Genomic DNA, 23,605 nt, shown 5'->3' on the forward strand with positions numbered 1-23,605 from the left:
TGTTCTGAATTCCTCTGTTCACCATCCATCCATCTCTACCCCCCCCCACCTTACTCAGGATCAATAAGCTTAAAGGTTAGCTGATAATACTTTGCCTAGTAAACCATCTTTTCCCCTCCTTGCCCTTTAAACTTTTGAACCTCTTTTTTTTCTATAAAAAGTCTACTGTGAGAGCAGACAAGTACCATAGTTAGACTCCTGAGTCCTTTCTGCAGTCCTGGACATTCAATTCTTTCTTAACTGAGATTGGTATATGTGTGGTTTGTGTCCCTGAACCTCAACAGTTGGGCTGTTAGAGTTTTGGGAATTTTCAGGTGAATACTTTAAGCAGAATAGTATAGTGGGAATTTTGGTTTCTTTGAAAAACACAGAAATAATTAAATATGTTTTTGTTTTAATCCCAGGTGTGGGATACAGGGCTGCTGTAGATTGTTCACAACTGCTTCATGCTCTAGCAGGACCATGATTTGCCAACAACAGATAGTTTCTGCAGTTGTGTGACACTGGGAATTCTGGGGACTTTTCAGAGGGTATATAAATGCTAGGGTCCCAGGGATTGTTGATAAGTGGTTGGTTGGTTGGTGTTTGGTTGCTGCTGGTCATGATTTGTTAAGTAATCATGCAAAAGAAACAAGAAGAAGAAACTAGATTTCCTGATGGTGAAGATCAAACTTGCCCCAAGGAATTTTCCTAATCAGCAGGAAGTAGTCCAACAATAATGTCTCCCCCTTTCCCCTCTATCCTTTTTTTTTCTCTCCTATTTAGTATTAGGGTGTTGAAAGGGTGAAGGAAAAAGGGTGAAGGGTGGAAAAAAACCCCACAAAGTAGTCAAGAGACAAGTTAGGTTACAAGTTAGGTTGTATCTGGGCTGCTATGTTTAGCTCAATTTGGCTAATAAGTGAGTAGCAAAAAAGAGCAAAGAGCGTGGAGCCTAGATGAAGTTTGTAAGGTTTATTTGTTGAGGTAGGTGATACAAAGGGATTTTTTTTTTCTCATTCTGTTGTGGAAAAGTTCTTCTGTAGTTTTTTTTTTTGTTTGTTTGTTTGATTTGTTTTTTGAGATAGGTTTTCCCTGTGTAACCCTGGCAGACCTGGAGCTCACTCTGTAGACCAAGCTGGTCTCAATCTTAGAGTTCCGCCTGCCTCTGTGCTGGAATAAAAGGCATGTGCTATCTATCACACCTGGCTGAACCTTAGCCCTTGACAGCTTTGTGGAACTCTTGCAGCTACTAAGATTGCCTTCTATCTTGGCTCGTTGCTGCCCATCACTTACCCTCTCAGTGCTCCTTCCGTCCCTTTTGTTTCCTCGATCTCTGTACTTGGCCACTATTTGGAACTCTTCAGATACCACCTAACTACAGAGTGAACAAACTTTCCTGTTACCTTCTAGCTGTTGCTTTTGATGTCCCAACTGTGTGGAACTAGAAGCCTGGAGTTCTTTCTGTTCATAGTGTTACTAACCCAGCTTGATCTACTCTTGATAAAGTAGATTATTAAAAAGAAAAGACAAAAACATTGGGTCAAATGTTACAGTAGGTTAGGCAAAGTACATAGAAGGCAAAGTACATCTTCCAGATCAGCATGTTGAACTAAGACATAGCCTGCTTATATAGTTACAAAGTGGGTATAGCATGCTTCTGCTCAGATTGTAGTTTTTTGTTTGTTTGTTTTTTGTTTTTTTCAGAGTTTCCACCAAGTGTACTTTATTGAATCCACTGTGGACAGACAAGTGAAGGTAACATTTGCATACACATAGGGTAAAGGGTCAGGGCCTCAGCCTGGGAAGAGGGCCAGATGTGGACCGTGGAACTTGGGGCAGCTAGAATCCAGAATGTGGCACTCTGTGAAAACGACTGAAAGACTACCGCAGAGGTTGTAGAGAAAATAATGATGCAGATAATGACCATGAGGACACTGAAGATCAGGGAGCTGATGTTCAGGCACTTGACAGTGGAGGCGTAGGCCTGGGCTCCAATCACATCACCCACCATCTTCCAGTCCCTGGACTTCACAGAGTAGGCATAGGCAATGAAGCCCAGGCAGCAGGCATTGAAGAAAAGTGTATTGAACAGGGACCAGACCACATGGTCAGGCACAGAAACCTCTCTGGGCATGTTGATCACGGTGGTCCTCACAACAGCTGAGTTGTTGGGTTCCCCCAGCTCAGTCACCCCGTACTCCTCTTGGAGGAAGTCCGGCATTGGTAGGCAAGAAGGCTTGAAAATTGTGGCTCATAGTATTGACTCTGGAACAATCCCAGATTGTAGTTTTACCAAATACAGTCTTGCTTATGTATGGATGCTAGTTTCACCAGGCACAAGCCTCATGTTGCAAGCCTCATGTTGCACCAATGATAGGCTTTTTATTGAATCACGGGAGTAGTTCGTTTCCCATCCCAAGTTAGAATAACTGCAGAATGTTCTCATTGAGGTTTCTCTTTTCTGAATGGAAAGTTCTAAATCGAGTGCAGATTACCTGGGTAGTTATGACTGGAACAAGTCATGACATGAAGTCGATGTGGCTTCAGCAGCATTGAAACCTTGGTTATTGCTGCTAGAGTAGTTTTTCTTCTCTTTTCACAAATTTTATTTATTTTACATCCAGACTGCAGTTTTCTCTCCCTCTTCTCCTCCCAGAACACCCCCCACCCTCATAGTTTCTTTAAAGAGATTCAAGTTCATAAAAGTTCACAGCTCTTGGAACAGTCTTTGCAGTTAACAATAACAAAAAGAAGCTGCTTGGCTGGCAGTAGAGAAAAATGAAGGCTCTTATGGTTGTCATTCTAAGGGCTTAACAGCTAACAGTTTTACTCAGTACCCCAAAGTGGTACTTGCAACAAGACTTAGGAGGCTAACATTCTGAACAGTTTTCAACTAAGTGTTAGCCCTAGCCACATGCTCTATGGAGGAATCCTCTGGCTTGCCTCTATATCTTTTCAAGTTCTAATTTAAACCATAATACAGCTTTGCTAAAGTGAAATTTGTATTGGTTACTTAAGATTATGAATTATTTCTTCCCTACCAAAAATTTACTTATTTTGAATGAATTAGTTCTTTTTCTTCCACACCAAGAATTTACTTATTTTGAATAGACTTAGGTATAGTGTTGGACTTCAGCCTAACTTCTTCATTCGTTATAATGTACCTGAAATCTTCTAGAAAAAAAGTTTGTACTAGCTTGATAACTAAAATGTTTAAGTCCTAAGTATGGCATTAAAAAAAGTGAACAAATGAAAGGTTCTTCCTCATCTGTCAGTTTAGTTTAGTCATTGGCATGGTTCTTGAGGGAATCTTGAAAGTGACAATTTCAGTTCCATACTTAATGATGGTTGAAATATTCCTGTTTTTTTTTTTCAATTTGATGATGTATGTTCTTTACAATTTTTTTTTTTTTTAGATCTTTTAATTGTTACATTAGGTAAAATCTGCTTCTTCCCTGTAATTTTGGTCTTTTATGCCTGGTGAATATTGAAATAGTGTTGGCTTTTGAAATGAGTCGGTTTGAATGTTACTTCTTTTTATTTTTTATATGTATATCTGAGGTTTTATGTGTACTCAAAATGTGTGTGTAGGCCTGAGTTTGATGTTGAGAATCTTCTAGATTGCTCGTCTACCTTATTTCTGAGGCAGGGTCTCCCAACCAAACCAAAAGTTCACTGAAAGTACCTTGTATAGTACTCCATAGTCAGTTTACTCAGAAGTTATTGGTATGGGCTTTGGGGATTGTAACTCAGGTCTACCCAATTGCAAGACACATACCTTCACTACCAAGTAATATCCCCAACCCTGAATTTTGCCCAGTCACTTAGTTGTGTTACTTTAGAGTAGGTATTTACCTGTCTCTGTAACTCACTTTTCATGACAGTATGCTTTGAGCATTAAATGAAATAATGAGATTTTGGTTTATTTATTTGTCTGCTTTTTGTTTTAAGAGAGTTTCTCTGTGTAACAGCCCTGGAACTCAAAAAAACTCCATCTGGCTTTGCCTCTTGAGTTCTGTGATTAAAAGCCTTGACTACTGCTGCTTGGCGAAATAATGTTTTAATTAGGACAACTATAATTGTGTATTATAAAATCTGTAGTAAAATATAATGAATGGAAGTAGTTGTGCTGAAACTTGACATTAAGGTTTAAATTGTGTACTTAAAGAAGATAATGGTTTGTTTTTGAGACAGGGCCTTCTGTAGCCCAGGTTTGGCATTGATTTTAAAATCCCTCTTCCTCAACCTTTCAAATAATTCGATTATAGGTGTGTACTGCCATACCTGATTTATAATTGTCTCAGTCACACTTGAGCTACCCTCTCATTTCTCACAAAATTGAAAGTACAATGACTGTGTTATCATCCTGAGAAATTTTTGTCTAGATGGTTTTATCACTATTGGATCAGTCATTTGGTGTGACTTCTCCATGCAGGCAAAAGATTTGGTTAACACGGGATGTATATGGCTGCTGGTGGCCTAACATGTTTCATGCATAGCAAGTTTTTAAAGTAGAGGATTCTAAACTAATAACTTAACTCACATATTAATGTACAAACCAGTAACATAGTTGTTTATTGTCATTGTCAAGTATTATGTATAGTACATAATTGTATGTCTATATATTCTGTCAAGGCTGAGTCCCAACTTTTCCTCTCGTCTGTTTGCTTGTTACTGCTAAGATCTCAAAATATATAATTTTTTAAAAAAATGATATTTGTTGGTTTTGGTTTACTTAAAAAATGAAAACTGATATTTTTTACTTTGTTATTAATGTGTTTGTGTGTATGGTGTGTGTATTCATGACGTAGCATGCATGTAGAGATCAGAGGACAACTTTCTGGAGTTAATTGTCTCTACCTTGATTGAGTTCTTCAGTTTTAAGTCTGGTTGCCAGGATTATACAGCATACATAGTACTCTACTCACTGAGGCATCTTGGTGGTGAAACTATAATGATATGTAGTGACTTCAAGGCTTACCTTATTATTAAAAACTGAGAGGAAAGGAGGATGCAGGAAATCCAACACAAGGTCTTGAATATGCTAAGCATGTACTTTTTCCTTAAGCTTCCCTCTCAGCTACAATAAACACAGCTTTTCATAACTCATTTTTTGGGCAGTTTTTCATAGTAAAGAGATTTGGGTTTTTTGTTTTGTTTTTTTGTTTGTTTGTTTCTGTTGTATTTTGTATTAGGAATTGAATCCAGGGCCTCTCGAGTAGTAGGCCAACATTCTACCCCTAAGCTATCTCTCTAGAACTTCAGAATTGCCAAACATTAATAAGAGATTACATGTATTTAAAATTTCCCTTTCTTTCTTCCTTTCTTTCTTCCTTCCTTCCTTCCTTCCTTCCTTCCTTCCTTTCTTTCTTTCTTTCTTTCTTTCTTTCTTTCTTTCTTTCTTTCTTTTTGTTTGTTTTTTTGTTTTTTGTTTCTCTGTATAGCCCTGCCTGTCCTGGAACTCACTTTGTAGACCAGGCTTCCATTAGTTTCTAATAAAAAACAAAACAAAAGAAAAACCCCAGACCTTTTAAGGCATAGTTTAATCTTATTTATGTAAAAGCTAAGACATTTAATAAAATAAATTTATAATATTTTAATATACAAAAGGTTAGGTTATATTTTGAAGTCTTAACTTTCTTTACATTTTATTTATTTATTATGTGTGTGTATGCCTGTGCACATGTGTAGTGGAGATAGCAGGAGAACTTGCATGAGTGAGTTGGTTTTTTGTTTTGGTTTTGTTGCTGTTGTTTTGTTTTGATTATGTGAGTTCCAGGAATCAAGTTCAAGTCTTCAGGCTTGCTCCAAAGCCAGTTGTAATTTACTATGTAGCCCAGTGTGCCCTCGAACTTGATATTCTTTTTACCTCAGCCCCTAAATGCTAGGATTTCAAGCATGTGCCATCATGTCTGGCCAATTGTGAATTTTTTGGTAATGTTTATTGTAACTTTTTTCTTGAAGAACAATGAGTTAAATGTGGTTAATTACATATTTACATATCTTTATTTTCACCTAAAACTTAACATATTACCTTCCACTTAGCTGACTAGGGATACTTATTATCTTGAATGAATTAATCTCATGAGCTTTCTTTTTTGTTAGTTGATAAAGTCAAAGTTGTGTTTTATTATAGAAATAATTATATTTTTGAGTATGGATAGGTAACATTAGTGTCATTTAGCATTTGGGCAGTGACATTTACTAAAGCAGTACATTATGTGGAAATTCCTTTTTGCTGTTATTTACACATATATTAATATATGTTATTTACATATATGTGGGTTGTTCATTTACGACAGTTTCTCACTGTGTAGTCTAGGTATTAAGCCTGTGATCCTCTTGCCTCAGCCTCCCAAGAACCTGGATTATAGATACGTTTCACATGTTTGTCACAAATAATTATTTTTAATTTACTTACTTGTCAATACTGAAATAGGAAATACTTGATATATCACTATTTTGTTTCTGATATTTGGAATGCTTAAGGAAAGAACCAATTATTTTAAATGAATTATGTGTATAACAAAATTACCAACAAATTTCTATAAAAAGGGTAAATTAAATGTACATACATTAATATAATATCTTTATTTTCTAGAAAGGCAAACTGAGATACAACTTGCTGCTTTTTGTAGTCACATGGTAAGTTTAAATATTTAAATTTGATCCAAGAATTTGTTCTTTTATGTATTTGTTTTCAGTTTGTGAGTACAAGCATCTCTGTGTTTGAGCAGGTATCAGAGAAAGACATTGGGTTTCCTGTCCTGTCACTTTGCTTTATTCCCTTCATACATACTGCGTTTCACTGAGCCTGAAGCTCACTGTTTTGGCTAGAGTGCCTAGCTAGCAAGCTCCTGGGATATGTACCTGTCTTTGTCCCTACAACACTGAGGTTACAGGCCACATGCTCCCAAGCCTGGCTCTTTATGTATGTGTTGGGGATTCAAACTGAGGTCTTCTTGTTTGCTCAACAAATGTTCTTACCATTGTGTTATCTCCCCAACTCCTCTATCAGTAGTTTCTTCTTTTTTTCTTTTCTCTCTCTCTCTTTTTTTTTCCTTTGATTTTTCGAGACAGGGTTTCTCTGTGTAGCCCTGGCTGTCCTGGAACTCACTTTGTAGTCCAGGCTGGCCTCGAACTCAGAAATCCGCCTGCCTCTGCCTCCCAAGTGCTGGGATTAAAGGTGTGCACCACCACTGCCCGCCAAGAGTTTCTTAATTTCAGGTTTATTTGTAGTTAAAATTACTCAAAATTGACTGATGTCATATGTCAATTCTTAGGTGACAACATATAGAAAGTCATATCTGCAACTTGATGGGAGACAGGTCCTTTCAACCAAAAGGTAAGTGTTGCTCCAGTAACTGATACTCGTGTGCAAGTGGTGTATTACACTTTATGATACAGTATGAGAGATGGGGAACATCTTAAAACCTCAGAACTGTTGAAGTAACAAATGAACTGACAAGTAGAAATGAAGTATTTTATCTCTGTTAACAGAAATAGCTACTGTTTATGTTAATATTTTATCAGTTTGGCATGCATTATCATAAAGATTTCTTCTATGCTTGTGCAACCATTTATTAAAAATTATAAAAGAATTATAGCTTTTTCTTAACAGTCTTTCATATATTAACAATGGCAGAGTCTTAGCGTGTGTGTGTGTGTGTGTGTGTGTGTGTGTGTGTGTGTGCTGTATACTATATTAGTTTACTCGGGTTGTCATAACAAATTATCATGGACTAGGTGGTTTAATTTGGTAGAAATTTATTTTTGGACAATTCTTGAGTCTAGAAAGTTAGGATCAAGGCCAGGCAGTGGTGGCACACGCCTTTAATCCCAGCACTTGGGAGGCAGAGGCAGGCGGATTTCTAAGTTCGAGGCCAGCCTGGTCTACAGAGTGAGTTCCAGGGCTACACAGAGAAACCCTGTCTCGAAAAAACAAAAAAAAACAAAAACAAAAAAAGAAGAAAGTTATGACCAAAGTAGTAAGCTAGGCTTAATGTCTTCTGTGGGTTGTGAGATAAAAGCTCTGGGCTTCTTATAAATGGTCATATTAAATTTGTGACTGATTATGGCCATTATTATTAAGAACTTGGTAGAATGTTGTCCAGTTTTGAGTCAAAAGTAGAAATGGCACTTTTTAGTATAGTAGGAAATAATACTTAGAAATTATAAAGATATTGTTTAAAATAGAACCTCAGATAATTTCTTGGTTTTTTTTTGTTTTGTTTTGTTTTTTTCTTTTCTTCTTCAAGACAGGTTTTCTCTGTATAGCCCTGGCCATCCTAGAACTCACACAGTAGACCAGGACCTTGAACTCAGGGTTCCGCCTAACTCTCTCCCCATTGCTGAGATTAAAGGAATGCACCACCAACCACCATTACCACCACTGCTGGGCTTGTGAGGTGATCTTAAAGTTAATTTTTAAATCCTTTCTTTGGTTTCTTAGAGAAGTCCTCCTAACATGTTACTATCCTGCATCCATCCCACTTAGTTATTCTCTAGATCTACTGACTTACTCTCTTCTGGGACTTTGTTTTGTATTGAATGCCATGGCCTGTGCACCTTATGTGTTACTCTTTGTCCATTATCCTCTCTCTCTCTCTCTCTCTCTCTCTCTCTCTCTCTCTCTCTGTGTGTGTGTGTGTACATGTACATATACATATATGCCAAAGTATATGGGGAGGGAGGTCAGAGGATAGTTTGTGGGAGCTGGTTCATTTCCACCAAGTGAGTCTTGAGGATTGAACTCCAATCATTAGACTCAGCAGCAAATGCCTTTATCTCGCGTAGCCATTTCAGTTTTATCCTGTTCAGACATTAATTCTTTGTTTGATGCCTAAATATACCAGTTTCTTTTCTCTACTCTACCTCTTAGAATCCTTTTAATTTGTTTTACTATCCTTTGATCTTTTATATAGAACATTTTTCTTTGTAAAATTCCTGGTGTTTATTGATTGTTTCATCTTCATTTAAGAGAGTGATGCTACCTGATTGGAATTTCTCAGTAGTTTTTACTGCATGCATTGTTTTGATGGATTTCTTTAGGGAGAAATGTGTAATTAGCTCTATTTGAGATAAGCCTCACTCCTTTCTTATATTTTCCTTTCATACCAAATCGCAGCCCCCCTCTTTTTTTCTTTTCTTTTTACTCTGCATTTTCCATATCTAAGACTGGTTTACTCTAATTTGTTTCTTCATCTGTGGCTTCTTAGTCTTATTCCTCCCCCTTTTAAAAGACAATTGATAGGATATAATACCTTTTTTCAGAGTTAATTGTTCTAAATGTATGGCTGAAATTCATTTTGACTGCATTTTTTTTTTTATCTGCTCTAAATAACCATTATCTGTCTCAAGTCTACTAGTTACTGACTTAGAGAGCAAGATGTCTAATTTCTTATTGTTACTATTATGTACTTATCACAACCACTAAGTTAGAAATTGTTACTAGGATTATTAAAGTAGATTTCTAATATGCTGCATATAGCAAATACTTTAATTAAAAGACAGTTGCTTCTTTTAAAAATTAGATAATTTAAAAATGGCAGAACTGTTTATGGAATGTGAAGAAGAGGAGCTAGAGCCATGGCAGAAGAAAGTGAAAGAAGTTGAAGAGGATGATGATGATGAGCCCATCTTTGTTGCGGAGATAGCAAGTTCAAAACCAGCTATTTCAAGTAAGCATTTACTTTGAAAGTAGGCAGTTTGAAAAAGTTATTTTTAGTTATAGGATTGTTGTGAAAATGTTCTTATTCTACCATAAGAAGTTAGGAATAAAATACTTGTTTGAGAGTCAGAGTCGACCCCGAGTGAAGTTTTAAGAAAGGATAGAAGCCAAATTCCAGCAGAGCCCATGATTTGCTGGTGGCATTGGAGGTCTTCTGAGAGTAGAAATTATAATTTTAGTGGTACTGAAAAATGAGGTTATCTGATTTTATTTTCTTTTTTCTCTCTTAAACCTAGAATAGCTTAAAGGAAAAATTTAGAATGCTTAGTTTTAAGTTTGGGGATATACTAAAAAATTCGTTAGTCTCAGATGAAATTTCATGTGCAGGCCCCATTGTAGTGTCGTCTACACAGGACTACAAAATGCATACAGAGTGATAATGGGTCATAACCTGACCACAGCTGTCTTTCAGCAGCTAGTTAAATTTGTGCTAAAGAGAGGTGTTGCCTCTAGCCATTGTATTTTTACTATGTTGCAGTTAGCACACTCACATCTCAGGAGTTTTAGTAGAAGAGTCTTTGGATGATTAGCTTTCAGTTAGAGTGCTTGGACTTAACATTGCTACAGTGTTAAGGTAAGAAAACTGATACACAGTAAGCTGTCTACTCAAAAATATTTCAGTTGGAGCCAGGTGTGGTAGCACACACTTTTAATTACAGTACTAAGGAGACACTGGCGAGACAGAGGCAAGTGAATTTCTGTGGGTCTCAGGCCAGCCTAGGCTATATGGTGAGATCTGATCTCAGTGGAAAAAAAAAAATACAAAGTTTTCAAATCTCAAAGATAAAAATATTTTTTCCCATTTTAATTGCATGTTTGTTTTAAGCCAGAAGAATTTATCAAAGAATGGTAATATGTTTAGGTTATTAGTATTTCTTATTTACCTTGGTTAACTGGAGAGTACTATGAAATTTCTGGAATTTCTTGCTTTTCTTTCCTGTAGGCTTGGAATGGCATTTATATATAGTTTTATATAGAGAGAACAATTTAACCAAGTGCATTGTCATTATTATTTTCTGTGGTAGATAGGTAATTTCCGATGGAATGCTAAGTGGGATGTTATTTGGATTATAAAATGAGTTTAATATGATAGTGTGCATATTGCTAATGCCAGAATGGCCTGATTTTTTTTTCTTTCTCATTTCCTGGGTATTGATTATCTGACACTTAAATGTTATTATATTGCAAAATTATTTAATATCTCTTGTTGAAAATATGACAAGATTCAAGTTGAATTTATATTGATTATAGATGACTCTTAATTGTACTCAATTATAACAATCTATATTTGTTTTTAAATAATTCTGTGAGAAAGAGATTGACCCCAGATGTTTTTCTGAATTATGAAGATGAAAATTTGAAATAATTGTGTTACTGTTTTATATGGAGGCCATAAGGAATTTCAACATAGGAAATGTGAATTAAATGTTTAAGAACTTGTCTTTTGTAGATCACAACTACTAAAGTAGTATACCAATAGTTACTTGATAGCTTGAATATTAATTTTGGTTTTCTGAGTGAAAGTAGTATCAAGTTGAGTTGCTGCTGCTGCTTCTTCTTCTTTTTTTTTTTTAATAAACCTGATGTACTTGATTTGTAAGCACTGAAAATTTTTAACTATAAAATATATTTTTAGTTAGGTGTATAAGTATTTGCCTGCACATATGTATTTATCCAATTTGTTCCTAATGCTCACTGAGACCAGAAGAGGGACGGTATTATATCCCCTCAAACTGACTTTACAGGTGGCTGTGAGACATTATGAGTGATAGGAATTGAACTGTGTCCTCTGTAAGAATAAATATGCTTAACTACTGAGTCATCTCTCTGGCTCTGAAAAATAACCATTATGTGTACCTTTATGCAATTATATAGTGGCATTTAGTTCTTTTCAGCTATGAAGAAAAATGAATTTTTTTGTATATGAATTTCAGTGCATCTTTTAACTGAATAAGCAAATTTCAGCAACTCTTCCTTTTTGCAGATTTTAGTTTGATTATTGAGTAAGCTAGATGTTAACAACTTCACATATTCATGTGTATGTACGAGTAAGAACTTCAAACCAATCCTTCCAGGTCACACCAGTCTTGACTTCTTATGTGGTAGATCAAAATCCTCTTAATGTGTAAGATAGTCAGGTAAAACTTAGATTCAATTTAGTCTATAACTTCTCGTAGTTTCCTTCTTGGAATGGAGATAATTATCTAGTCTGTGGAGAGTCTTCTTTATACAACTTTAGGGCTTTTAGAGCTATGAATAGAATATGGAGGCCGGGTCATGGTTTAATTTTAAGTCAGAACCCAAATAAATATATACAGTTCTTTCACCATACCAAGGAAGGTGTAAACTTCAACTCCATGCAACCAGATTTAAATATGTTTTTAGAAGATTCTATGGGAACAAAAGTTCTTCGCCTTGAAGAAGGTTTTGCTTATATGCACTTGGGTTTATCAATATACTTCTGGTTTTTGGACATTTAGTTACAATGAGAAAGATTGTGCTTATTCTATAAAACAGTTAATGTTCATAAACTATTTTCTAATTAGTGATAGTGTTCCTTCTAATATGTTCAGTTTATAAGTTTTAATATCTCAGTATATATTGCATTCAAACAAATTTCAAATTTAAAGTATCTTTTTTTTTTTTTTTAGATATTTTGAACAGAGTTAACCCCAGCTCTCATTCAAGAGGAATAAAGAATGGTATACTTAATCGAGGTATAATATTACTATACTACTTGAATTGTAAACTAAAATATTTGAAAAAGTTGATTATATAGGAATGCATTCAATGTGTTGTGTAATTTTAAAATACAGGTTTTACTGCTTCATTCAAGCCTACAAGTCAACGCTGCCTGAATTCAACATCAAATCCTGTGACTGCCTTGCCAGTACATTTTCATCCTGAATCTAGATCTTCAGATAGCTCTGTTATTGTTCAGCCATTTTCTAAACCTGTAAGTGTTTTCGAAACTACATAGTCAGCTCAGGGAATATTAACAATACCCAATTAAAATTCTATTTTATCAGCAAGTAGTCATCTAGTTGGTAGCATAATCGGTATCAGAAAAGGTTAGCATCTGTATGACAGCTTAATTAGTACCTCACACTTAAGTAAGTTGGGCATATGCTTAAACTGATTAGGTATAGCTTTGAAAACTAATACTGTCAAAATGTGAATAGAAGAATTATAATGAATATCACATGATAGAAAAATGTTTATGCTTTCAAACAGGGCCAGGTATTTTTTCATTTGGAAATTATTGAGAAGTTTTGATAGTAGTATTTTATTCTGAGAAATGTACCTTCATACTTTATTTAAAAATCTTTAGTGAAAAGTAATAGATAGTGGTAATAATTATAATTTTTAAGCTAGTCATAGACATAAATATTTGTGCTAAATGTTTTACATAAATGAATCTCATTTAGTTTTTAAATATACCTAGGATGCAGGCATCGCTACTTCTTCCATTTCATAGTTGAATAAATACTGAGGTTTATAGTGATTAAATAATTCATTCAGATCTATAGCTAGGTGGGTCTTAGATCTCATTGTAGGCTAATCCATAGTTTATACACACACACACACACACATACATACACATTCACACACGTGTATCTTGTATATGAGCGTCTAATTTAAAAAATGGAAATACTGCTCCAGCTTAGCATTCTCAGGGTAGTGTGTTTGGGATTCAACACCATTATGAAGATAATTGAAAATACTTTCTTGCTGGGCAGTGGTGGCACACGCCTTTAATCCCAGCACTTGAGAGGCAGAGACGGGCGAATTTCTGAGTTCGAGGCCAGCCTGGTCTACAGAGTGAGTTCCAGGACAGCCAGGGCTGTACAGAGAAACCCTGTCGAAAAACCAAAAAAAAAAGAAAGAAAGAAAGAAAGAAAAGTACTTTCTCTTTCGCTGTTTGACTTTTGCATTGATGACACAAAAACAATGCTGATAAAGCTGTTGATGGCTTTCTGTGAATCAAGACAAACACTCATCTGTACCAGAGTTTGCAGAGTAACCACTTAACCTTGTACTCCCAACGAAATACTCCAGTTATAGGCAGTTACTCAATGATGTTTTGCAGTGTATTAAACATAAACTTCCATTAATGTTATTTTGTTAACTATATCCTTGACTGTGTATCTTCTTATATGTTCTGTGTGGTGAAATAGTGTATATAAAGTACTTCTGTGTCTGATATATCTTGATTGTGTTTAGGAAAAGCATGATTGGCAAGCTGAAATACTTGTTGCATTTTAATTGAACACATGTATGATTGAAAGACAGTTTCTCTGTAAAAGCTCGGGCTGTCCTGGAACTTGATTTGTAGTCCAGGCTCACCTTGAACTCAGTGATCTCTCTGGCTCTACCTCCCAAGTGCTAGTAGTAAAGGTGTGTACCACTAAGATAGGTTTGATTTTATTATTTTTAGGAAACAATCATGTTCATAAAATGATATACCTTGCCATCTTTACCATGTTATGTTGTTAAGAATCAACTCAGCTGTCAGCCACATTAAAAGGAAGGGAATCACACAGAGTATGAATATCAGAAGATGATTATCATGGAATCCACTTTAGAATGCTGTAATTCAGTCCTCAGATTTGGTACAGATTTCCTCAAAAACGAACAAAGTATACCTACCCCTTCATCATTTAATGGAAAACAGCTGATAGTAGTGTTCTTCCTTACCATTGATAAAATTTGATCTATAAGCAAAAATCAAGATTTTGGAAAGCTTTAATCTGCCATTTTTGATCTTGGTTGCTTCATGGTTCCTTGATGGATAGTATAAACAAATTTTTGGTGATGTATTATGAATTTTTCAATATTTGAGATAGTTCAGTGAAACCAATAGTTTGCAAATAACCAAAGTATATGTTACTGAAATGTCTGTGAGTAAATAGTGTACTGTGGGCTAATGATTTCAATGGGACAGGGCACGAAAAGTTCACAAATCAAAAGTTTCAAATTTCATAGTGATACACCTTTAAGAAAGTACTGGCTCATGAGTTTTGGTAAGATCAGAGTAGTATGTCTACAGTGGTTATTCATACTGCTAAAATGTTCCTTTTCTGAGTTACATATTGTCATGGTCCTTATTCTCTTTTGAGAATTTAGCTTAGTTATTAGAGAAGAGAGCTTGCTTATTACACAGATTTCAGGGTTCAGGCACATACAACTAATCCCAACGCTTGTTGATATACAAGCAGGAGGATCAAATGGTGAGTTTGAGGCTAACTTGAGATACCTAAGACTCTGGCCCCCAGAATGAAAATAAAAGTTGCAAAGATACAAAATAAGACTACTTTCATGCTGATCCATAATAGGGTTAATGTAATTTAAAAATAAATTATTAATATTAAATATTAAATTATATAAATTATATGTTTTATATTAATATTTAATATTTTTCTGCTTCATTTTCTAGTTCGGTAAATCTCAACAGGTAAATTTTAACCAATGTAAAAAGTGTTTTGGGGTTTAGTTATTTTTAAATGTGTAAAATCCACTTGGGAGGCAGAGGCAGGCGGATTTCTGAGTTCGAGAGTTCAAGGCTAGCCTGGTCTACAGAGTGAGTTCCAGGACAGCCAGGGCTACACAGAGAAACCCTGTCTCGAAAAAACCAAACCAAACCAAAAAAAAAAAAAAAAGGTGTAAAATCATCTTGAAGCTGGAAAGTTAGGTGAGCACTGATTTAGTGAATAGTAAATATTCCTTAAAATAGTTCATGTTTAGACAAAAAAACAGTCTCTTGGGTCCTGTAGAACTCCAAAGGCTTTTATTTATGTTCTTAAAAAATTAATGTTACAGTTATGTTTTTTATTTTCTTATACTTGTCAGTAGTTGTTTGGCACTTAGGAAAGAGAACTGGAGAGGGAAAGCTCACTAATATAGTTAGACAAGTCTCACAGTCTCAGGAACAAAGTAGCAAAGAGATGATCTTTTAGCTTTTATAAAAGTTAGAGAATAAAATCTTTTCAATGAGAATATTTATTTCTGTGACCATAAAAACACCTCAATTGATGGTTTGTAATCCTGGGAACCTTGTTGGAGAAGAGCAGATTTGCCAGTTTATTTGAATGCAAGCTTAGGGATCATATATTTAAATCTCACTTATCTGTGTGGTCAAAGCTAAAATCACAGACTTTTATTCTGGAAGAAATGGTCTTATTTACGAGTCTTTCTCTCTGAATGTTGAAGGCTACTGGTTTTAGTAAATTATTATTTGAATTAGTTTTAGTAAAGTATGTGTGTTTAATTTTTTATGGAATATCTTTGTACCTCAACACCTTTTTCAGGCAGGGATTGAATATATTATTGTTAATATCATTGATAAAGTTAATATATATGGCCACTGAGCATGAATTTTATGTTATTATTTAGACTTGGATTATAGTTTCAACACTATCAGTAATAAACCTTAGCCTACCAATCTATATAACTGGAAGGAATATTGTCTTTATTAATACCAGTGTGATAATTATTTGATACACATTTACTGTGAAGAGCGAGTAAATTTAATACATACAATGTGGCTATTTTAGTTTGAAAGGTGAATGACTTGAAGCTCAAAAGTGACTTGCCTAAGATTAAGTGGTTAAATAAATGTAGGTCATCCTAATTCTGTTATAGTGACTACTTTACTCTTATTGCATTGAACAAACAGTTTTCAGGTAGTTCATTTTTTAGTTATTTTGAACTTGCATAAGATCAAAAATTCTCTATTTGAAAATTCTTTTTAGCTAGTTATTTGTTGACTAATGAGTTCCTTTGTAATACTATGGGTACTTAACGTTGGCTTTTTGGGATGTGTCTTAACAGGATTAACTTTATTATAGTTTTGTTAAAGAGTATTTAAAAGTACAGATATTTCGAGGAAGTGTTTATTTCAATGAAGAGTGTACTTGGTTACTGTTAGGTTATGAAACTACTAATTTTGTTTGTTTGTTTGTTTGTTTTTTACGTCTTAAGGTTCAGATGCCCATGTCCATCTCAAAGTCTTAAGTGTAGTGTTGCTTAAGATTATAAGTTGGTCCTATGACTTTATAACAATCTCATTGTCAGTAAAGGTAGTACAAAATGAAATTCTTAATTATACTTTAATTTATAAGCACAAAACAAAACCTTTATGTTTCTATGATTAACATATCTGAGAAGAGCTTAAAAAAAGAGATGAGTGTACATGCCATGAAGATTAGATCGTACAGGTCAGCCCTTACACTTTTTCACTAAATAGCCTTTGAGGAACATTTTCTACTTTTCAAAAACTTGGTAGTAATGATTATATGATAGCTTGTGGGTTTAACTCTTTATTATTGAAAATAATAGGTTTTAATTTTTGGCTGTTATCAGTAATTCTCCATTCAACTTTCTTTACCATAAATTCTTGAAAGTAGAATAAAGGACCTTTTAGAGACTTTGATAGCTACTGGTAAAGTTTTTATTCAAAGTCATACCAATATATAACCTAGTGACTAGTTGTGAGTAGTGAACGTTATCCTTCTTTTAACCTTATTGGAAGTAATACTAGTGTTATAGAAAAGAGAGTTCTGATATTTCCCATCTGGCTTCCCTCATGTTAGCCTCTTACCAGTTATTTAACAAACAGTGTTAACCAAACTTTAGATTCATCATTAGAATTTGAGTAGAAAAAATCTTTTTTATGATTCCACCTTGCAGTTATTCTTAACTTCTTCATAGTTTTGCAGTTACATATCTATCATTCATGATTCGAGCAGTTAAACATTGTGAGTAAATTAATTAGTAGTAGGCATCATTTTTAAACAATGCCTGTTTAATTGTTAAATATTTTTATTTGTATCTTTGTATCCAGTAAGTTGAAAAAAAGGAGTATATCATTTTTTTGAGAAAGGGTTGCTCAGGCAGGCCTTGAGCTTGCTATGTAGTTAAGGAAGATCTTCCTGTCTCCACCTCCTGAGTGTTAGGATCATAGATGTAGACTTCTGTGCCTGGCTTGTTTGTTTGATTGTTTTTAATTTCATGTTTTTTTGGTTTGGTTTTTGGAGGGGAGGAGAGGATCAGTTTATTTTTAAGCACTGCTTAATTTAAAAATCTGTGGATTATGCATTTTAACAGGCTGAAGGTTCAGAAATCACTCAGAGCTTACTTTGCACAGTGATTGTTCCTTATAAGTAATTTTGGAGTTCATTTTATATAAAAACATTCACTCTCAACAGTAATACTGTTGAGGAAATCCTTCTGGGAGTATGTTTGTTTCCCTGTGTTTTCATTGTGGAGTTTTTACTGATTCTCTCACTTGCTTCTTGATGATAATACTGTGATTTTAGAACCTCTTAGCATGTCTTACATTTATATCTTACAGATATAAATTAAATTTGCATTTCTTATACTTTTAAAACATTGGATTAAAATTTGCTGTCCACATTAGTTGATCAGTTTTAGTTGGGCAGATAGGAACAAACAAGCCCTATTTGCTGGCTTTCAGTTTTGACAGATGATTATTTTGCCCAACTAGTAATTACCTTTGTGTTTTTAACTTGTTGATAATTGAATCATCAAACATAAAAAAGTTTATCTTAATAATACAGAAATACTGTCAAATTGCTCTTATACATGTGTATAAAACAGTAGTTATACCTATGTCCAATAAATGTAACATTATTTCTTCAAATTTAACAGGGTTATGTAACAAATTCACCACGAGTTCTGTCTAATAACTCTTCAGAGTTACTGTTTGACTTGACCCAAGATACAGGATTATCACATTACCAGGGGGGACCAACACTTTCTATTGCAGGTTTGTTTTATTACTTTTTTCATTAAAATTGTTAAAAAGAAATGATGGAAAATCATACAGAATTAAGTTTCTGTTTTGAAATCCACATCTTTGTATTAAAGTGTTTGTATATTTTAACATGGACTCCTGTAAATAGTTTTGAGTGTCTTTTTTGAGGCAGCTTTATTTAAAATCATCATTAAACCACCGTGTACTCTTTCTCCTATGGAACCAATCTTGAAAACATCAGTGAATTAGAGGAGGCTTTAGATACTATAAACATTGTTAAGAATACATAATTTCTATGGCCGCTCATATAAAAAAAGGTGAATTCCTAATTAGGTTAGTGTCTTTCTAGTTCAGTAAGTGATTTCAGTATATAGTTAAGTATGATTTTATGATGCTATACAGTGGCCACAATAAAGAAATATTTGTTAGACTAGTGACATGACTCAGCAGGCAAAGCCACTTGGTTCCAAGCATAATGGCCTGAGTTCCAGCCCTGGGACCCACATAGAAAGAATCAACTCCTAGAAAGTTGTCCTCTGACCTCCACAGGTGTGTTGTGGCATGTGCGTATCTACCAAACCTTCCCTTTTCCTTCCTTCTCTTAAATAAAGGATAATTTAAAGAAGTGGTTCTTGGATGTGTTAGTGTACACCTATAATCTCAGCATTTGAGAGGCTGTGGCAGAAGAATTATCACTTTGATTTTAACCTGGAGCATGTAATAATTTCAAGGCCATCTTATGCTATATAGTAGGACTGTGTCTCAAAACAGATAGTCAAGTATTAATGATTTAGAAATAGTACAAAGTGATCTTTAGAAAATTAATGCAATTAGTTCATATGATAAGTATTCTTCATTAATTTAAAATATATTAGCATACCATGGAGGAATTTTGTCTTAGTGAAAATTCCTTGTAATTAAGGAAAGTTAATTTTTGAGCACTAGCAATTTTTATATATTCAAGTATCTTAACTAAGATGTACAAGAAAATTTGGAATGTTTAGATTATTTACTAAATAGATTGATGAGGTGTTTACCAGACTCTCCTGCATTTTTTTTTTATTATAGGGCCTAAAGTGCTTTTCCATTTTACAAATACCTTATTTGATAAACACGTCTCTGAATGTCACTTACATACATAGTTTACTAAAATGTTTACTAATATCTTGTTAATAAAATAGGTACAAGCGAAAAGAAACGGAGAAAAAATATTTGTATTAAATCTGGCATTAGGAAGCTCATAGACTTTACTCATAGGAAAAGTCTGCAGTCTTGAAACTTCTGGGAAGAAAGAATAAAGACTCCTATTCTCCCTCTCAGCTTTCTACTACAGTGAGTGAAACTTCATTAAGTGGGATAACTAGGAAGTTGTAGGTTTGAACCTCTGCTCTTAAGAATGTTTAGTCTTTATCAGCTTAACTGACCTCTACATACTTTCTATTTTTTTATATTATTAAGAGATGGGGCTATTAATTTTTTTTTTGTGTGTGTGTGTGTAATTTATTCAATTCTCCACACCTGGAGCAAGGCACCTGAAGATACCACTTTGACTCTCTAGTTCACACAGGGCTTTTTTGATGCCCAAATAAGATAAGTGAAATGTGAAAATACATTTATAAGGTTCAAAGGACTTGGTATCAGTGTCAATCAGTGCTGTTCATTCAGTAACATGATTGACAGATTACTATCTATGGAGATTATGGGATTTTGATTTATACCTTGAAAGAAATTAGGATTTTTACTGGCAGAGCTAGGACTGTTTGGGAATAGAGAATAGCATAAGCCTAACAAAACAGATAAAGGGACAGAATTTAAAATACATGCACAGCCAGTTGAGATGGCTCATTCAGTAAAAGGATTTGCTTCCAAGTTTCACAACCCGAGTTTGAACCCTGGAGCCTACACAATGAGAGGAGAGAACAGACTCCTACAAGTAGTTCTCTGAGTTCCACTCAAATACCATCCATTGTGCATACTCATATGCACACAGATAAGTAAATAAATGTAAAAAAGATTGGAAAGAATGCAGAGTGGTTTTATTTAATGTTGATATTTCTTATGTTAAATTCTGACATTAAAGAAGTCTATTTTTGCCATCTAGTCTATTTTATAATTGGTTGCTTAATTCAAAATGCTATCACCCTTTCGTTTTCCAAATAACATAAACATGTGTTAATGAGATTGCACTACCAGAGATCTTTTTCATGTACCTGCATTGTATCTGTCTCTGACCGAGTGTTTTGAAGACAAGGAAAAATCATTTCTTTGTCTTCAAAGATGAAATGGTGAATTAGTATAATTTTACTTTCTTGGCAAAAAATAATAGGCAAATCTATTAGAGTAATTTTTAGCCTTTAAAACAAGTTAAAGTATAAAATGTTTTGTTATTAATAATAACTTATTTATTATTGTTTTCTTTGTATCAAATACTTTAAGGTACTTTCAATACATTGTTTGACCTTAAAATAACTCTGTAAAATAAGATACCATAACTTTACAGAAATAGAAACTGAAGCTCGTACAAATTAAATAAAAATACATAAACAGAGACCGACAGAATCTGGATTTTAACTTAGGCTATCTTACTTAAATGCCTAGAATTTCTCTAATAATGCTTCTACATCTGGTGTATAGATGGGTCTATTTAATGTGTAGTTTGCGAATCCTTTTTACAAAGTACATTATGTGTTATTTTTAAAAAGACTTTGTTTGCCATAGTTACAGTCGAATTGTCCCTTTTTTATTGTTGATACTCTAAGGCTTAATCCGTTAGCCTTTATGGTGATTTTTTCAAAAGGAAAATTATTTTTAAGAATAAAGTCTCTTTGTACAACTCAAATGCAAGAGTTTCTTTATCAGACATTCCTTAATATATTCCCTAAAATGGGACACAACTTCCTCTTTGATATTCCCTTTCATTTGAGTGAGTAAAATATTATTCAGGCATAGAAGGTTCTACTTGGTACATAGCAATAAGTGTGTAGTATTACAAGCCTTGAAGAGATCACATTGTTAGATGAGAAAGGACTAACATCACTTTAGGCATTTTAAGTAGTTTTAGCCAGGCATAGTGATGCACACCTTTAATCCCAGCACTCAAGAGGCAGAGAGGCAGGCAGATCTCTGAATTCATGGCCAGCCTATTCTACAGAGTTCCAGGACATCCACGGCTGCACTGAGAAACTCTTGTCTTGAAGGAGAAAAAAAGAAAGAAATTTAAAGGATTTATAAGTGTTTGGGACAAATTATTGTGCATGTGTGCATATATGTGTCATTAAAACTTCAATGTATTTAAGCATCTGAAGATAATTGGTTTTTAGAAACTTCAGAATATCTTTCTTCAGTTTTATTATTTTTTTCAAGCCATACTGAGAATTTTCTTGCATAGAAAGATAATTTTACAGATTGATTGACTAAATGCAGTCCTTAATAGTTTTTATACAATTTTCTCATACTTTCTAAATTTGTAACATTTAATTGCTTAGCTTTGTTTGAGACACATTCTTACTATGTAGCTTTTCCTTGCTGGCTTGGAACTGGGTAGGTAGACCAGGCTGGCCTTAGATTCAAGATCTCTACCTGTCTCTGCTTCCTGAACACTGGAACTAATGATGTGTGCCACCATGCCCAGCAATATTGTTTAATTTTTATCATTGATATAGCATAGTTCAATTATGTCATATATTTTAGTTACCACATATTTAGACTTAACTGTTTATGAGTAGTAATTTTTAATTTTTTAAAATCTTTCCCCCACTGCTTAAATCATTTTAGGTTTGAATGAAACTTCATTTTTATCAAAACGACCTTCTGATTCTGACATAAGCAGTGTTAACCCCAAAAAGCCTAAACCCAGTGAAAATATTTCTGGAACAGATGCCTCTTCTGTTGTCTCTTCAGAAAAGTCTCCATCAGTGATGTCTCTCCAAGTGGTGCCATCGCAAGGTAAAAACACTGGCCTACAGAAAAGAAATGTCTGTAGTATTTATAGATAAGTTTTGCAAATAGTTACAAATTAAGAAAATAATAGTGATTATTTAAGTTAAAAAGGGCTAAATCGGGCGACTGGAGAGATGGCTTATTGGTTAAGAACACTTAAAATTTTTTCAGAGAACTGTGTTTGATTCCCATCACCCACAGGGAGTGCCTCTCAACCACCAGGTTAGTCCAGCTCAGGGGACCTGACATTCTCCTCTGGCACCCATGGGTACCAATACAAATGCTTACATGTGTGTGCACCCAATAATAATTAAAAATAATTTATAAAAAACAACAAATAAAAACCCCTGAAAAGTGATGCATTTTATTTCATAATTGATCTGAATTTATTTTAGGTATAAATTGCTCATCAAATCAATCTAAGAATGGAACAACTTTTCCAAGAGCATGTCCCAAGTGTAATATTCACTTCAATCTTTTGGATCCTCTGAAAAACCACATGACGGTAAATCTTTTCCAAAATCTAATTTTGAAAGTTTGAAAATCCCTAAAAATATTAATGACTGATTTATAGTAAATGATTGTTTGACTTAGTAAGTTAGGCATGAACTCTTCTCATACTGATGTATCCATAGAGCTTAGGTAAAAATTTATATTCAATATGATTTATTTTATTATTATTATTATCATTATTATTATTTTGGTTTTTTGAGACAGGGTTTCTCTGTGTAGCCTTGGCTGTCCTGGAACTCACTCTGTAGACCAGGCTGGCCTCAAACTCAGAAATCCACCTGTCTCTGCCTCCCAAGTGCTGGGATTAAAGGCGTGCACCACCACCGCCTGGCAAAAATCTTTTTTTTTTTGTTTTTTGTTTTTTTTTGTTTTTTTTTTTGTTTTTCAAGACAGGGTCTCTCTGTGTAGTCCTGGTTGTCCTGGAACTCACTTTGTAGACCAGGCTGGCCTCGAACTCTCAAACTCAGAAATCTGCCTGCCTCTGCCTCCCAAGTGCTGGGATTAAAGGCGTGCGCCACCACTGCCTGGCTCAATTTGATTTATATGATAGTAAAATTCCTTAGTTCATATATTTACAATATATGTTTATTGTATTCTGAATTTAAATATATAATATTGATTAAATCATATTCTGATTTGCAAAACATTTTAGTGTGAATTCAATCTTT

General features: G+C 34.3%; 1 protein-coding gene and 1 pseudogene across 3 annotated transcripts; one reads left to right on the top strand and one right to left on the bottom strand.

Annotated features, from left to right (window-relative positions):
* The first annotated feature begins 1,713 nt into the window (after positions 1-1,713).
* LOC114615862 (zinc finger protein 280D-like) lies at positions 1,714-22,966 on the top strand. Of its 3 annotated transcripts, none has more exons than XM_028761473.1 (10): positions 1,714-1,734; positions 6,581-6,624; positions 7,263-7,324; positions 8,238-8,387; positions 9,513-9,659; positions 12,361-12,426; positions 12,526-12,665; positions 18,380-18,497; positions 22,260-22,430; positions 22,820-22,966. In XM_028761473.1, the coding sequence occupies exons 5-10, from the start codon at positions 9,524-9,526 to the stop codon at positions 22,963-22,965; spliced, it is 777 nt and encodes a 258-aa protein (XP_028617306.1). In that variant the 5' UTR covers positions 1,714-1,734; positions 6,581-6,624; positions 7,263-7,324; positions 8,238-8,387; positions 9,513-9,523; the 3' UTR covers position 22,966. The 3 variants fall into 3 exon arrangements, with proteins under 3 accessions (XP_028617306.1, XP_028617307.1, XP_028617305.1); XM_028761474.1 differs by having other exon boundaries at positions 1,715-1,734; positions 8,242-8,387; XM_028761472.1 differs by lacking the exon at positions 8,238-8,387 and having other exon boundaries at positions 1,715-1,734.
* On the bottom strand, positions 1,819-2,234 carry LOC114615863 (annotated as a pseudogene).
* Positions 22,967-23,605: the final 639 nt, after the last annotated feature.

Source organism: Grammomys surdaster, unplaced genomic scaffold (genome assembly GCF_004785775.1).
Source record: "Grammomys surdaster isolate TR1022 unplaced genomic scaffold, NIH_TR_1.0 171835, whole genome shotgun sequence".
Lineage (NCBI taxonomy): Eukaryota > Metazoa > Chordata > Mammalia > Rodentia > Muridae > Grammomys > Grammomys surdaster.

Coding starts and splice junctions, on each gene's coding strand:
- LOC114615862 (XM_028761472.1), top strand. CDS start 7,297: ATGGGAGACAGGTCCTTTCAACCAAAAG. Junction 12,666..18,379: donor TTCAGCCATTTTCTAAACCT/GTAAGTGTTTTC, acceptor CAAATTTAACAG/GGTTATGTAACAAATTCACC. Junction 18,498..22,259: donor ACCAACACTTTCTATTGCAG/GTTTGTTTTATT, acceptor AAATCATTTTAG/GTTTGAATGAAACTTCATTT.